We start from the raw sequence: 16,202 nt of genomic DNA, 5'->3' as shown, positions 1-16,202 counted from the left end.
ATCAGATTCTAAAAACAAACAGAACTTTATTATAAAGAAAAAAAAGTAAAAGAAACCCCTCTGTAAAATCAGAATAGAAGGTAATTTTACAGGATAATAAGATTCAAAACACAGAGGATTCCCCTCTAGGCAAAACTTTAAAGTTACAAAAAACAGGGATAAACCTCCCTCTTAGCACAGTGAAAATTCACAAGCTAAAACAAAAAAGATACTCTAATGCATTTCCTTGCTATTACTTACTATTTCTGTAAGTTAGATGTATCATTCAGTAGGAGCTAGATTACTTGCTTGGTCTCTCTCTTTGTTCTCCTGAGAGAACAAACACCCAAAGCCCAAAACAAAATCCTTCCCCCGCAGATTTGAAAGTATCTTCTCCTCTTATCGGTCCTTTTGGTCAGGTGCCAACCAGGTTATCTGAGCTTCTTACCCCTTTACTGATAAAGGAGGGATTTTATGCTACCCTTAGCTGTACGTTTATGACACCCTATAGCTACATGTACTGCAGTCACACATTTGATTGCAGTGTAGACAAACCCTTTACCTTGCAAGGCAACAAATGCCCTCAATTCCTTGTAACACACCATTAGATTTACTATGGGCCTGCTCCGAAGCCCACCGAATTCAATGGGAAGACTATCATTGACTTCCAAGCTCTTTAGATCAGGCCCTAGACTCAGAGCATGTCTGACATCAAACCAAGACAAGGGCACTCAATACCTTGCAGGATTGGGCCTTAATTCCCTTTCAAAGAGACTCGTGTGTATCTGCTTTATTTCCCATCTGCTCTGTTCCTTTCAGATCAGGATATTCAGTTTGAATTGCTGAATTTTTCATGTCAATACAAGTCATTGGGACTCACAATCCCAAAGGCAAGAAATAAGCTACACAAGACTTAAATTGCTTGCTATCATTTTAGCATTTCAGAATTGCAATTAGACTTTGGGGGTGGAAAGCAGCAAAGACTAGAAGTTCTGACAGGTTGCACCATGTTGTGACATGTTTTTGCACATCACACTAGAATCTGCTGTGACAGAAAGTGCTAACACAGCCTGATGTTGCATGAGCCATGAGAAATTAAACTCTGGATTTTAGGAACACTGACAGTCTAAAGAACACTTTTCTCTAGGTTACAATGAGCTGCATGTCTGCTGAAACTTTTTCCACTTCTCTCTAAACTTATTATTTGGGAGGACTGTGGGGAAATAAATTATATCCTTATGATACCTTGTCCATAAATTTCTCCATACAATTGTATGGAAAAACAACAGTTTTGTTCATAACCAATGCTCAGAAAAGCAAAATGGATTATTTCCCCTTTTCTATGAGCATGTGAAAAGGGTAGAAATGACCGTCACAGTGATGATGTAGGGAACTACATTGTGAAACTCCTCATGAGCAAATACATAGAACAAAAGAACCTCCATAACAGATCGGATCAATGGACCATCTATTCTAGTAACTTGTCTTGGATGTCTCCCAGCATCAAATGCTTCAGAGAAAGTGTAAATTCCCCAAATTATCAGGTAATAACTAACCTATAGGAGAAGTTTTTTTCCTAATCTCAAGTAACAAGCAAGAAGGTTTTTATGCAAAAGCATGGCAGTTGATAACCTTTATAATCTGTATTGTAGCTAGTGCAATTGTGAGTGATGGTCTTATTTTTCATAGAAATATCCATCCTCTTCTTAAAAAGAAAAGGAGTACTTGTGGCACCTTAGAGACTAACCAATGTATTTGTCTCTAAGATGCCACAAGTACTCCTTTTCTTTTTGCGAATACAGACTAACACGGCTGTTACTCTGAAACGCATCTTCTTCTTGACTCTTTGTAAGCTCTTTGCATCAATATCTCCAGGCAGCAAGCTCCACAGGCTAATTCACACTCCCCCTGACACAGACTTTGGATGCAGGGCCAGATTTTCAGAAGTGAGCCTCTTATTTGCACTCAAAATGTGATGCTTCAGAGGAAGAAATTGCCGTCCTCCCTCCTGTAGAAACTATTATGTATGCAGTCAGTTTTGCAATGCTTTCCTTGGATTGGAAAGGAAATTCCTATCTACCTCTTCCCATGCAGTTCTCCATTTACACCCCAGGGCATGAGATTTCATGGCCTTTTATTTTTGTATACACCCCCTGTTTCCTGATGGAGCTGGCAATTTCAAACTTTCAAGGATCTTTAATACTTTCCTTTTATCTGCTCATTAACACTTCACAATAGCACTTCTCTCCAACTTATTCTTATGAAGCAGCAATTAGCTTTCAGGCTAAGTTCACCAGGGATCCAGCTCTCTAAACCCCACTGCCTTTGAGAGATGCTGTTCTTTAACCTGTCACTTAGACTGGATATTGGTGTCATGGGGCTATTTCCTCTCAGGAAGGCAACCATGCATAATTGTCTACAGGAGAAAGTCATAGACTTGCATATGGGACAATCCTCACCCAGTGAACTTAAGAGAAGAATGTAATTTGAAAATGGAAATTTATTCTCCTACCAACTAAGCCTTGATCAGCAGGGCTTCTGATGATGCATAATCACCCAGGACTAATATCACTTACTTATGGTACCACCTGGTATGTGCAAAGCATGTTCCAAACACATAAAGACAGCCCGTGCTACATTTAGTGATAAAGGCAGAGCCTCTCTTCTGCTGGACATGAGTAATGTAAAGCTCAAGGACCTGGGGTCCATGTTCCAGAGGTCAAAACTCTTGCAAAGCAAGAGCTGGAAGCTCTGCGTGACCCCTGCAGCTTAGTGACAAAACTCAAGGAAAGGAAATGCATAACGGGAGAAAGCTAGTACATAAATAAGAGCACGAGCTAGGGCATCATTCAAAACACCTTTGAGGAAGAGAAGCAACTCAGTTCAGGGACAAACTGCTGTATTCAGATGAGTAAATCATATGTGAATGAGAAGCCAGTAATTCATCGCTTTCAGAAACATCAATGGGTCATGATGATGACAGCTTCAAGGCCACATAGCTCTTCACAGAAAAATCAGATTATTCTGAAAAGCCAAATCCATATCAGGAGAGGGGTTCGTATATGTGCACTGGACTTCCTGAATAATTTCTGACTGGGGTGCGGGAGATGATGTGGATACATCCCTCTGGTCTCAGCTTCTGTTCCATGTGGGTGTTACTTATGATGGGTAAACCTCAAAGGGTGGGAGCTGGGGTTGGATAAGACCCCACAAGTCTGGATACTTATCTGAACTCTAAGACTCTCATGAATCTGTAAAATTTGGATGAAAATCTCACAAGAGGAATTTCCTATTAGGGCCCAAGCTGCAAAATTCAAATCTGGATTTCAATCCCTCTGCCTAAAATTTTGGACTTTCTAGACATAAGGTTCAGATTTATTACTGATTAACCAAGATTTTTGGTAGCTCGTGCTTCTAGCTGAGTTAGAAATACTGTAAAGCCAGCTTCTGCCGACTAGAATTTCTGCACTTCTAGAAACAGAAATGCCCAAATATAACAAAAATAGAATGGGATGTCTGTAGTGTATATCTGGAGTGTGTGCATGATGAAGCCCTGGCTGGGATGATTTAGTTGGTGTTGGTCCTGTTTTAAGCAAGGGATTGGACTAGATGACCTCCTGAGGTCTCTTTCAACCCTAATCTTCTATGATTCTATGATATGGAATCTGGCAGGACATGTGTGGAAGTTAACCAAACTTTTTAGAACTTAGTTAATTTTGCATTCTAAAAGAGGGCTACAATCAGGTATTGATAGAGAATTCTTATTTCCCCCCAGATCCAAACCACCCTATTTTTTAATGTTGCAAAACTAAAAACCAATAATCTGGACACATCTCCAGTTTGCTGAAACCCACTACAATTGAATCTTCCTAACTGGTGCATCCCATTGGAAATAAACGTGCCAATTAAAAATGTTTTTATCAGAGGTCTATAGGAACATAAGCCACTGGGAAATGGTCACTTTAAAAAAAATTGCAGGGAAAAGACAAATGAGTCCAGTAAAACATTGACAAGTACATTGATCATGGTACTGAGTCATTGTGTCATCCAGCAATGACCCCGTCAGATGACCATGTGATATCTGAGAGCTCAGAAGTGGGAGCAACTAAGAACAGGAGGGGATAAGCCATCTCTCAGCTAAGCCACACTCACTCGAAAATTCAAGAACAGCAACAACACAGAGATGAAAAATGAACTCCTGGCATCTGACTTAGAATACGAGTTACAGTTGACAGTCTGCCACCCTAGAAAACCAAATTCTGCAGCTCTAGGAGTGTTCATGATTTTTGAAAGCTGGCCCAGGCTCATCATAAGGCCTTCAAGTTTCAGACAAGTTGGAGTCAATTTATGGTCTATCACTTCAATAAAGAATGACCAGACAGACGAACCAGATGAAATAGAAGTGGTATGAATTTTCTCAGCTCAAAACCAAAGAGATTGTTTGCACAAACCTCTGAAAAACACACAGCTTTGGCTATTATCCCTTTAAAAAAAAAAAGAAAGAGAAAATCTATAAGGCCGAAATCTGCTGTAATTCATACCCTGTGTATCCTGAGTGACTTCAGTCAGACTTGAACATGAAACTTCAGAACAATTGAATCTGCTTGGCAGAACAAAACTGACAATCCTTTGTCCCTCTAGCACATACTTACTCTGAAGATCTCAAAGAGCTTTAAAAATAAAGACAGGTTTCAGAGTAACAGCTGTGTTAGTCTGTATTCGCAAAAAGAAAAGGAGTACTTGTGGCACCTTAGAGACTAACCAATTTATCTGAGCATAAGCTTTCGTGAGCTACAGCTCACTTCATTGGATGCATAAAGTGGAAAATGCAGTGAGGATGTCTACACACTGGGTAGAGTCCAAACTTACCCTCCCTTCCTGAGATTTGCCTTGAACAAAGAAATCAACAAGATAACAAAGCTCCGCTCAAATCACTCCACAGGCGTGGCTGCTCCCTCAGGACTGAGATCCTTTCTCCCATTCCCACTCCCTTACATCTGGGGGAAGTCGCAAGTCACTCAGTGAAACGCTACAACCCACTTAACCTTTTCCTAGCAGGATCAACACCTACTAACAGGGTGGGTATTACAGGCAAACACTGCCAGTATAAGTTCATTCATCAAAAATTCATTCTCAAAAGGTCATTTGTTTGTATTCCAGTCTGAGTCAGCAAATCAGGGAGCTGAAGCAATACCATGTGACCAACAATACACTAAAAATGTGGAATACCTAGTAGTAAATAATTCATAAGATGAACATGATTAGTCAAAACTGTCAAATATTTACAAATAATCAATAGGATTGGTTCACGAATGACTAATCAAAGAAAGGGAATAACTTCATAATAAATAGTCTCACTGAATAATTTAGTTATAATAAAATTTCACAAGCAATCCTGCAATGCACAATGTCTAAAGCAAGAGAAATAATCTACCCGCTTGCTGTTCTGCTGTGTGTAGTTACTGTTTGCAGAGACTAATGTGACTTTTCCCTTCCTCTCATTTACATAAACAAGGTCTGCACAGCTAGTATCACACTGACCTGGTCTGCATTAAGAATTTACATCTTCAAAATTCTGCTGATTAAATGGAGATTTTTTTAAAAATTAAAAAGGATAAGTCTGGCTAAAACCACAACCAGAAGAACTCGAGGCTATTAGTAACCACAGCTGGCAGATTTCACATCCAATTCCTGCCTGATCTCCATTGAAAGAGACAAGGCTTTAAGCATGGAGCCAGAGGCAAATGTAGAGTATAAACAATCTAGCTGGGAGTATTGAGAAGTAAATGTTTGCACCATTAAGATGTTAGATTCCTGAAGTGATTTGTATATTTAAAATAAAGGCTTATCTGATATCTGAGCCAGGTCACGGCTTTTTAAAGGGGCAGAGGGAGGGGGAGAGATCAGGCAGAAGGAATATTAAATCCAGCAAAATGGAGATCATCCTCTATTAAATACAAACAGAATAATAGCAGCACAAGTGGGCACCTCCTACAGTGCAGCCCAATTCCAGACAGCATTATTGACCAGTAGATTTTATATTTCAGAGGGTGAAGCTCTTAAGACACAGAAAGCAAAACAAACCACCAGGCAGGTATTGTGTGTTAATTCCCACAGACAACATAAAAGTTGGAAATGGTTGAAACACCTACCGAAAACAGGGTGGAATAGGCAGAGAGAGCAAATTTGATGCAGTAGTAACAGAGGAGGGGATCTTTCCCCTCTGATTCTTTTGCCATCTTTTCAGCTCACGCTCTTGTGTGTGTGGATTGGACCCTCCCTGCTTTGACAGTTTCAGGTCACAGTCTCAGTGGCTGGAATAAAAAAAAAAAACACCCTTAAACTTCAGCAGCTCTCTACAACTTCCGCCTGGGAGAAACAGAAAGCAATTAGAGGGGAGGCAGGGACATTAACCCTCTGCTGCATGTATTGCCTAATGGAGCCAGCGTGTATTTGTTTCTCAAATAAACGGGTTAAGATTCACTACTTTTTTATTATTTCAGTGCAATATGGATATTCAGAAAATAGGTGTAATCAACAACACAGGCAGCTGCCTACCCTTTGAGCTGCCTTCTTTTAAAAAATAACTGGGCTACAGGCAACAAATCACAACGGGAGACACTTGTCTAGTCCTTTATGGCATAAAAAGCACACAGCAATTCTAATGTGATCTTAGGGGTATTATTCACTTCTATAAAGCTCTGTTTTACAGATGTGGTAGTGAAGCATCAAGAGGTTAAATGACTGCTCAACGTGAAAGAAGGAGTCCGTGGCAGAGCTGGGAATACAAATCCAGATTTCCCACCTTCCAGTCTTGCGTTCAGCCTTCAGTTACCTGCTGTGACACATCCTCTGACGGCTGACATCCTTACAGCGGGAGATGGGCTCAATGGTCTAAGAGTCAGCATTTTCCAGCAAATGGGGTTCAAGATGCGGAGGTGGAGACCAAATATAGATATTCCAGTTTTGGTGATGATTTACTATGTGTATGGTCAAAGTTTCAGAAGTGGTCTATTCTGGGGGGAGAGGCCAACTTGAGACAAGCAGGTTATGTCTACACTTCAGATGGGAGCGAGCCTCCCAGCCCCATAGACTCATGCTAGCAGGGCTTGAGTTAGAGTGCTAAAAACAGTGGGGTGGACATTGCGGCTCTGGCTCCCATGCCCACCCTAGGCTTGTAGGATCTGATTATCAGAGATGCAAACACACAACATCTGCTTTTGCTATGGATACTAGTAATATTATATGATGGGGAAAAATATTAAATAGCCCAAAGGAAGTGTCTACATTCTAAATCCAAGAAGGTGAAGAGTTTTCATCAACTTCTTTTGGGCTCCACATTTGTTCTCTAAATCTTCCAAGAGATTCTTCAAGGACACACATGGTACGTCCTAATACACCTGACTGAATAGCACAAGCAAACTTACTCTTGAAATGATCCCATGCTAGTGGATGCTTTAATAAACTGGTGTATTTTCCAAATGAATGCAGCAGGGTAAGATGTTTCAGATTTGATGGGAAAGCCATAATTATATACAAAAAGAAAAGGAGTACTTGTGGCACCTTAGAGACTAACCAATTTATTTGAGCTCACGAAAGCTTATGCTCAAATAAATTGGTTAGTCTCTAAGGTGCCACAAGTACTCCTTTTCTTTTTGCGAATACAGACTAACACGGCTGTTACTCTGAAACCTATAATTATATACGGGACTGATATCACCACCTATATTAAGGTTGCTTGACACTTCCCATTATAAGACCCTGTTTTCAGCTGCCTATAACTTTCCTAAACTTTAAATGTTGGATCTGAAAATGTACGTGTTAAGTGTCTGCCTCAGGCTGATTATTTATGGTTATTTTTGTTAGAAGGGAGAATTTCAGCCAAAATACTGCAGCTATTTCTGCAAAAAGGCCAGGGAAAAATACGTTGTTTTACCCATAATAAAAAGCAATTGAAACCTTTTCTTTGAAATACTCTAGCACCACCATGCTTTGCATATGCACAAAAGGGCCAGATTAAGGTGCACAAGCAATCCCAATTCTGACATTTCCTAACTTTTGAGTGCTTGACTTTGCAAACTTAATTTCTTGTTCTGAGTTAGTCTGCTGTGTGTGGTGGTACTGTATGCTTTATGGGTGCTTAATGAGGACAAGAACCCCAAATTTCACTGTTTATTACACTCTCGTCCTGATTATTAATTAATTATCAGCAGCAGAATGGCACTATATGGTACCTCTCCTCCTTCAGTAAATAGTCTAATAGGATGGGATTTTCAGAAGCATCCAGCAGTGTTTGATTTTTAAAGACAGGTGGGCTGCTAACTGTCATGTATTTTTGCAATTCTCATCCTTAACATTTGAGATGTCATAGCCATGGAGAAAGAGAGTTCCAGCAATGACATACAGTATATGCTAATTACTTAGCCACAGTTCACTGAACGTAGAGAAGATCTGGTTTGAATAAGTCAGAGAAACTGGTCTCCTTCACCGTCATGGACATTACTCATCTGTATGTTATGTTTGTAATACCTGGTATCTCAAGGTGCCCTTTTAGTAGGTCTTTTGTCCTTACTCTACTGTTAGCATGTTTATTATTGGCATGCATTGTGGAAACACAAAGAATTCATCAAAGAGCCTTCGCACCCACTGAGTTACTTCCTATTACTACTTCTATAGCTTCCTCTCCAGCATTTTTCCCAGTGGGTTCTATTTTGCTACTTAGTATGTGACCCTGTTCCAAGTCATCTGGTTTCAGTTATGGTAAGATTTAACAATGTCTGTACTTTAATGAAGCCCATATTAAGGAGAAGACTAGCAGCAGCTGCATTAACAACACTTAACCAGGCTCATGGGCCGGACTCTCTGGTCTAAGTCTACTTCATGCTGTGCAGACAGTGCAAAATGGACAGATTCCAGCTGTAGGTGGCCGTTGGAGAATTCCTTAGTAGAGGGGAAATCTGTGCTAGAACTTGGCTTGCAGAGGCTGCTGCTATTCTATTCACTTCTCACCTCCAGCATTTCAAAGGCTAGGTAGAAAGTGGGCAGAACTCTATGCTTGCTCCACTGGTGTAAGGTCATTGAGGGGCCTCATGCCAGTGGCATAAAATAGAGATGCTCCTCAGCGTCTCTCAATTATTATGGGACTAGACTATGTGGGATTAGGGCTGATGCTCCCGACCTAATAACTCCACCCCCATCCAAACGGAGTGTGGATAATGTAGATGAAAACTTAGCCTTTTGTATTTACTTAGCTGTACACCACATAAAAGGAGCCCCTATCTATACACTCAATGTCCTCTAAATATAACTTAAAACATAAATATCAACATTCCCTTCATTGTGACTTTGAAAAAAGTGGAAGAAATCTATGTCATTTTTATGAATACTATGTGTACCTCTGTTTGACTGTCATGATGGGGGTCTGCCACATGGTGTTAAGGAGTTATTTCAATGCCCCTGGAAAGCAGCACCATGGCTTCAGATAACCAGCCACCTACCAACACTTGAGTCAATGGCATGCAAAACACGAGGGCCAGTGTAATTCCATCGGGATAGGTGTTTGAGAGGAGAAGTCAGATATGGACCACATTTTTTTTAGTTTATACCTTATAGAAAACCCAGCAGCTTCAGAGGGATTGTAAGGCAGAGGGCAGTTCTGGATATATTGGAGTCTGTTTTAAACATACTTGCCGAAGTTTGAAAGAGCCAGCCTGTCAGGAACAGTTGTCGATGTCACATTACTGACAAGAGCAATAACAACGCATCAGCAACAAGCGAGGCATTACACCCATGAACTGAACAGTTGCCCATAGGAAAGCGAGTCCCCACATGTCAACACGGCCTGCTGCTTACTGTGCATCTTCGCAACACCGCCACATGCTCCTTTCTACTTCACTTCACTTTGATCCTTTTAAGTAAATAACGTCAAAAAGATTCGCAGCTGTATGATTTGACTGAGTAATTCTGAGATGCTGCTGCTGACACCTCATGGGGGTGTTCAAATGAAGCAGAGCTGGATGGCTGGGACTGCATTCGGGGGACCATTAATAATGCACTCCTAAGATGCTTTTGAAGGCACGAGGCCACAGCAGTTCGGTTTGTGCAGCTGTGTTCCTAACCAATATCACTGACTTTTTTAAAACGATCGTTTAGAACATAATTGGAAGTATGTGCAATAATGACAGGCCTCTGCCAGGGAAAGAAGAGCCTTGACACATGTGTTATTAACTGAGCTGTGAAAAGGCACTGGTGTCTGTGGAATTACGGTCTATGACCAGATTCTCTTATCTGCTCCCCCAAGCAGAAGACAGCCAAAAAAACAGCTGGATTCTAGGTGAGGAAGGAAAGGATAGTACTAGAACCCGGAATACTACCTCTGTTTGGCACCCTGCAAAGGCAGCTTCGCTTTAGCTCTATTAAGTAAGGCCCCGGCAGGTATTCAGGGTGAACCCAAGGAGCAGTTACTCTCTGAAACATGATCCCCTTTTGACCACATGACTAATCAATCATTAATTCTGCATCATTGAACCTGGCACGGTTCCCTCCACAGCTATTACTGTGAAGGGGAAGAGGGGCAGGGCCAGCAGTGTGAAGAGACAAGGTCCTTGCAGGTCCCCCGAGATTCTCCATGGAGCTCAGGGCACCTGCTGGTTTTGGGAACACCAAAGCTATGGAGTCTCCCACACTATGCACATGAAAAAGCGACGTGGGGAAGAAAGTGGCCCTTAAGACACAGTAAGTGGTATCAGACTATCAGCCTAAGTATCAGCCATGAATAAGACACAAATGTTTGTGTCTCCCTCCTTGCCAAGTTTATCTTCCTTACTTTCACTAGGCTTTTAAATACCACTTAGGCCATGTCTACACTAGCAAGATTACATTGGCACAGTACAACTGTAAACTGTACACACAGCAGTTGTGTAGCCGCTCTATGCCGATGGGAGAGAACTCGTCGATCGACATAATAAAATCCCCCAAGTGAGCAATGGTAGCCATGTTGGCGGGAGAGCCTCTCCCGCCAACATAGTGCTGTGCACACGAACGCTTATGCTGGCAAAACTTACGTTGCTCAGGAGTGTGAAAATACACCCTCCCGAGTGACATAAGTTTTGCCAGCACATGTGGAAGTGTAGACATGGCCTTCATTAACACTAGTTAATTTAACATGGGTTAAAAATACATCTCTTTTCCTAGTCAAAACAAGACCACAATGGATACTTGATCCACACACAGGCCTGGCCAACCCATACCTTTTGCGTTGGCTTCACTGTTTTGGTTGCAATGAAATTTTCTTCAGAAATACTTATAACAGTACAACCAATCCAGTTATATCAATATGAAGTGCCTTATACCAGTATAGCTTACTCCCCTTTCTGTATGGGAATAAGAGCTTGTCTACTCTGCTACATACACACTGACGGAAGAGGTTCTCCTGTTGACGTAGGTACTCCACCTCCCCAAGAGGCAGTAGCTAGGTTAATGGGAGAATTCTCCTGTCCACTTAGTGCGGTCTAGACCAGCGGCTAGGTTGGTTTAATTGCGTTGCTCAGGAGTGTGGATTTTTCACACCCTTCAGTGATTGTATTATAAAGACCTCATTTCTTAGTGTAGTCCAGGCCTAAGTTATAACCACATAAACAGCTTTATTCCAGTATAACTGCATCTACAGTATAAGAGCATGGCTACACTTGCAGATGTAGAGCGCTTTGAGTTAAACCAGCCTTCGGAGAGCGCAGTAGGGAAAGCGCTGCAGTCTGTTCACACTGACAGCTACAAGCTCATTGGCGTGGCCACATTTGCAGAATTTGCAGCGGCATTGGGAGTGGTGCATTATGGGCAGTTATCCCAGCATGCAAGTAACTGCAATGTGCTTTTCAAATGGGGGCGGGGTGGGATGGAGTGTGACAGGGTGTGTGTGTGTGTTTGTGTATGTGGGGGGAGAGAGAGTGAGTTATTAGGGGGCTGAGAGCATGTCAGCATGCTGTCTTGTAAGTTCAGACAGCAGCAGACCCCGCTCTCTTCCCCCCGCCTCTCTCTCTCTCTCTCACAGCATTCCACACTAATGGCTTGCTTCGTCTCGGAGCAGATAAGCAGCCGGCTGTCAGAAACGGAGCTTTCAAAGGGCATATTTGCATTCCTGCAGCAATTCAAAAACAATGACCAGAGTGGCCACTTGACTTAAGGGAATTATGGGACATTTCCAGAGGCTGATCAGAGCGCAGTAATACAACACCTCGTCCACACTGGCACTGTGGCGCTCCAGGGGGGCGCAGCAAACATTATTCCACTCGCCAAGCTGGAGTCCCAGCAGTGCTGTAGCCGTGGAGTCAGAGCGCTCTACGTGCCTTGCCAGTGTGGACAGGTAGTGAGCTAGTGCGCCCGGGGCTCCTTTATTGAGCTGTAACTTGCAAGTGTAGCCAAGCCCTAAGTGTTTGTACTGAATTATACTGGTATAGTTAAAGCAGTACAACGTTTGCATTTAGATGAGCCCATAGACTTATGCTGAAATAACTAAAAGTGTGAGTTAATACTGATTTAGTTACTCCAGTTCCAGCTTATGTGTAGACAAGACCTTAGGGACAATCCTTGCCCCAAAGATGCTAAACAGATCAGACAGACAAAGGGTGAGGAAATATTAACTATCTCCATTATATTAGTTGAGGCAGAATTTTTTTTTTTTTAGCCTGTATATTCAATATTCAGTTAAACTGAGAGGATCAACTTGAAAAGCCCAAGTGTCAGATAAAGTATATTGGGATATCACGATTTCTTCATGTAAGGAAAAGTCTTATGGATAAATGAGCCTTGATGTGAGAGATCCGGGAAGAGAAAGTAATTGGAAAAATTAGTCTTTATTTTAAACATTGATCTTTCAAGAGGGAATATAATTTGATTGTCTAACAGAAAGTGTTTGTTTTTTTTAGTAAGCATCAGATGCAGATTTCAGACATGCAAATATATGGAACATTTTTCATGTTATTTCCCGCTCCTTACTAGGTATGTGACTATTTTACAAAATCGAGAACAGCTTTAATTTCATGAAATTGCTAACAAGAGCTCATTACTTGGCCTTGCATAGTGGTTAAAAAAAAAAATACCACAAAAACCACCTAAAGGGAAAGTGGTTTCAGGCTCAATTCATCTGACATCAAATAAACATGTTAAGGAAATAGTCGTTGGCAGAAAGCATTCATTAAAAAGAATGAGTTCTTTCCCTGATCTTTTACCCTGTGCAGACTATAGCAGTCAAATCCCACAGCAATAACCAGATGTCAGTTTAGCTGGTATTGGAGTAATGTCTGATCAAAAATGCGGCTCAGATAGTCTCTCTGGTCTCATTTCCTTTAATCAAAACTTAGTTACTGCTTTAAAAGTTGTTGTTGATGTGGTATTTGCACAAAGCCAATATTTCTCTTTGCAGGCTAATCCCAGGCATGAACAAGAGAGAGGCATTTTGACTATGTTATGGAAAAGTAAATACTGCCATTCAGAAACATATACTGCATAATATTTACTTGTCCTTAAAGGGAGACTTATCAACCCAAGTCATCTTCAGGCATCCCTGACTCATGTTACTAACAGTTTAGATGAGGAAAATGGGGAATTCTAGAGGGTTAATTTAATTGTCCTCCATGAACTTATCTAATTTTTTTGAACCCAGTTATACTTCTGGCCTTTGTAACATCCCCTGACAATGAATTCCACAGGATCACCATGTATGTACATCACTGTTTACATGATAATGGATTACTGTCTTCGTTTCACTTAGCTTGGTCAGTGAAACTAGAATGATCAGTTTTATTTTAGGGACTCATCCTTCCCCCACTGAAAACAATGATAAGTGTCCTATTGACTTTATAGGAAACTGGATCTGGCTCTACAGAGCAAAAAAAAAAAAAAAAAAAAAAAAAGGGAAGACCTGTGGTGCCAGATCTCAGAGCCCAGGTCAACCTACTCAGGCTCTGGCTGCAGGGCTAAAAATAGCCATGTAGACATTCGGGCTCTGGCTACCTGGGGTCTGAAAACTGGCAAAGGAGAGGGTCTCAGAGCCCTACACTGCTATTTTGAGCCCTGCCACTCAAGCCCAAGTCAATTCTCCCAGGCTCTGAGAGTTCCTGCAGGGTTTTTGTGATGGGTTTTTTTTTTTTTTTGGTGTGTAGATGTACTCTTAGGACCTAACCCTGCAAACTCTCATTCACAGGAGTGGTTCCACTGAGCTCAATGTGAGTTTGTGAGAAAGTAAGGACTAGTCACCTGAGTAAGGGTTCACAGAACTGGATTTTTAGAGCTTGATCCAAATATCATTGAAGTCAATGGAAACATTCTGATTGATTTCAATGCGTTCTGGATTAGGCTCTCGATCCTACAAGTTGATGAGCAATCCAGACCTGATCCAGAAAAACACTTAAGAACATAAATGGTCCCAAATGACTTGACCTGGATATATTTGTTCAAAATCCATGACTTCCTGTAACAGGTTGGACTCACTGCCGCAGTGCCTCACACTGGTTTTTCCAGGAGTTAGCTCTGTCCAGCTCTGGAGTGCCCTTTGCAGGTGGTTTTTCACCCGTTGTTTGCTCTGCTATTTCCTCTGCCTGTGGGGGCCCGCGTCGCTCCCGGACCGCGACGTCCTCTTCAGGGCCAGGCCCTCCGACTGTGCCCCACCTCCGTTGTCTTTCCCCGTTCCGGGGGAGCCGGCAGTCCTTCACCCGGCTTCTTGCTGCAGTGGCGAACTAGAACCCGTAGGCCAGGCCCTCAATCAGGGCAAGCTGCAGTCTTAGGTGGAGCTGCAAACTGTCCATCAGGCTAGCCTCTGGTTCGGAGCGGGGCAGTAAACAAAGTCTCGCGGCTCCCCCTGTACGCAGGTGGGGCTGCAGGCAGCTAACGAGCCCAGGCTCTGGTTCAGAGCTGGGTGGAAAACGAAGTCTCTCAGCTTGGGCCAAAGTCAGTTACCTCAGGCTTTCTTTCAGTGAGCCTGAGGGAGGGGGGGGACTTGGGTGTCAGGGGGAGGACACAGGCCCTCCCACTCCACTGCGTCCTGGCCCAGGGCCCTAAGGGTGCCGGAGGGGTCGGCCACTGCGTCAGCGGGGATCCGAGCTCAACACGCTGACTCACCCTCTGCCAGCGTCGCAGCCAAACAGGGGTCTGCTACCCCTGGGTCACTTCCACACGCCCCCTCCGCGGGTACCTGCTGGTCCGGTGAGCTCAGGTGATCTGCAGGGGCCTCAGTTGCCAGCAGAAGTTCTGCCAGGTTTGGGCCAGCCGGCAGTCCGGGCCAGCCGTCTGTCTCCTGTGGAGTCGGGTCATCCAGGGGTCCAGGTGGTCTGGGCCAGTGGTCTGCTTCCTGTGGGGCCGGGACATCCAGGTCCCGCCTTTATACTTCCAGCCCCACCCCTTGGCTTCGGGGGGGCGGAGCTAGGGGCAGGACTCCGCCCATGAGGGGGTGGAGTCACCTTCTTCCTCTGTGTCCGGGGAGGGCCAGTCCACCTCACTGCACTCCCATTCTTGTTAAGATGATCACTCAGAGTCCTAATTATCTTTAGCCAAGCCGCTCAGGCCATGTCTACACTAGCGAGCTTACAGTGGCACAGCTGTATCGATGCACCTGTGCCATTGTAAGATCACTCATGTAGCTGTCCTATGCCAACGGGAGAGAGCTCTCCCCTCGACATAATAAAACCACCTCCACGAGTGGCAGTAGCTAGGCCTCTTTAATCTAGCAGAAAAAGGCATAACAAGAACCAATGGCTGGAAGCTGAAGCCAGACAAACTCAAACTGGAAAAAAGGCACAAATGTTCAACAGTGAGGGTGGTTTAACCATTGGAACAAACAGGTGAAGTGGTGGATTCTCCATCTCTTGATGTTTATAAAATGACTTTTAAAACATTGTAAGGAGTGTCATAGGTCAAACATGAGTTCTCTGAGCTTGCTGATGGCAACCCCCCGTTTATGTTAGTGTAGGGGTTGTCAGCTTTTCTCCTTCTGAGTCCCCACTCCCGCAACATGCTATAAAAATTCCACGGCCCACTTGTGCCACAACTTTTTTTCAGTAGATTAATAGCCGGGGGTAGGAAGCAGAGCACTTGTCCAGGGCCTCATGTTACAGGGGGCTCTGCAAGGCTAAGCTGATCAGGCTTTGGCTTCAGCCTGGGGAGGAGAAACTTGGGATTTGGCTTCAGCCCAGAGCAGCGGGGCTCAGGATTCGGCTTTCTGCCCTGGGTCT

General features: G+C 43.1%; 1 protein-coding gene across 2 annotated transcripts in view; it reads right to left on the bottom strand.

The window, feature by feature from the left end:
* LOC311513392 (tetraspanin-15-like) overlaps positions 1-16,202 on the bottom strand; it is a 324,602-nt gene that overhangs the window by 202,269 nt on the left and 106,131 nt on the right. For both annotated transcript variants that reach the window (XM_084615195.1, XM_084615196.1), the window contains exon 4: positions 6,132-6,293. In XM_084615195.1, coding sequence (XP_084471321.1) covers positions 6,132-6,218 — 87 coding nt within the window. In that variant the 5' untranslated portion in view covers positions 6,219-6,293. The remainder of the gene's footprint in view (positions 1-6,131; positions 6,294-16,202) is intronic.

This window comes from Lepidochelys olivacea (genome assembly GCF_965140295.1).
Source record: "Lepidochelys olivacea isolate rLepOli2 genome assembly, chromosome: 26".
NCBI lineage: Eukaryota > Metazoa > Chordata > Testudines > Cheloniidae > Lepidochelys > Lepidochelys olivacea.
The sequence above is the reverse complement of the archived record's forward strand: the minus strand, read 5'-3'. Positions and strand labels throughout refer to the sequence as shown.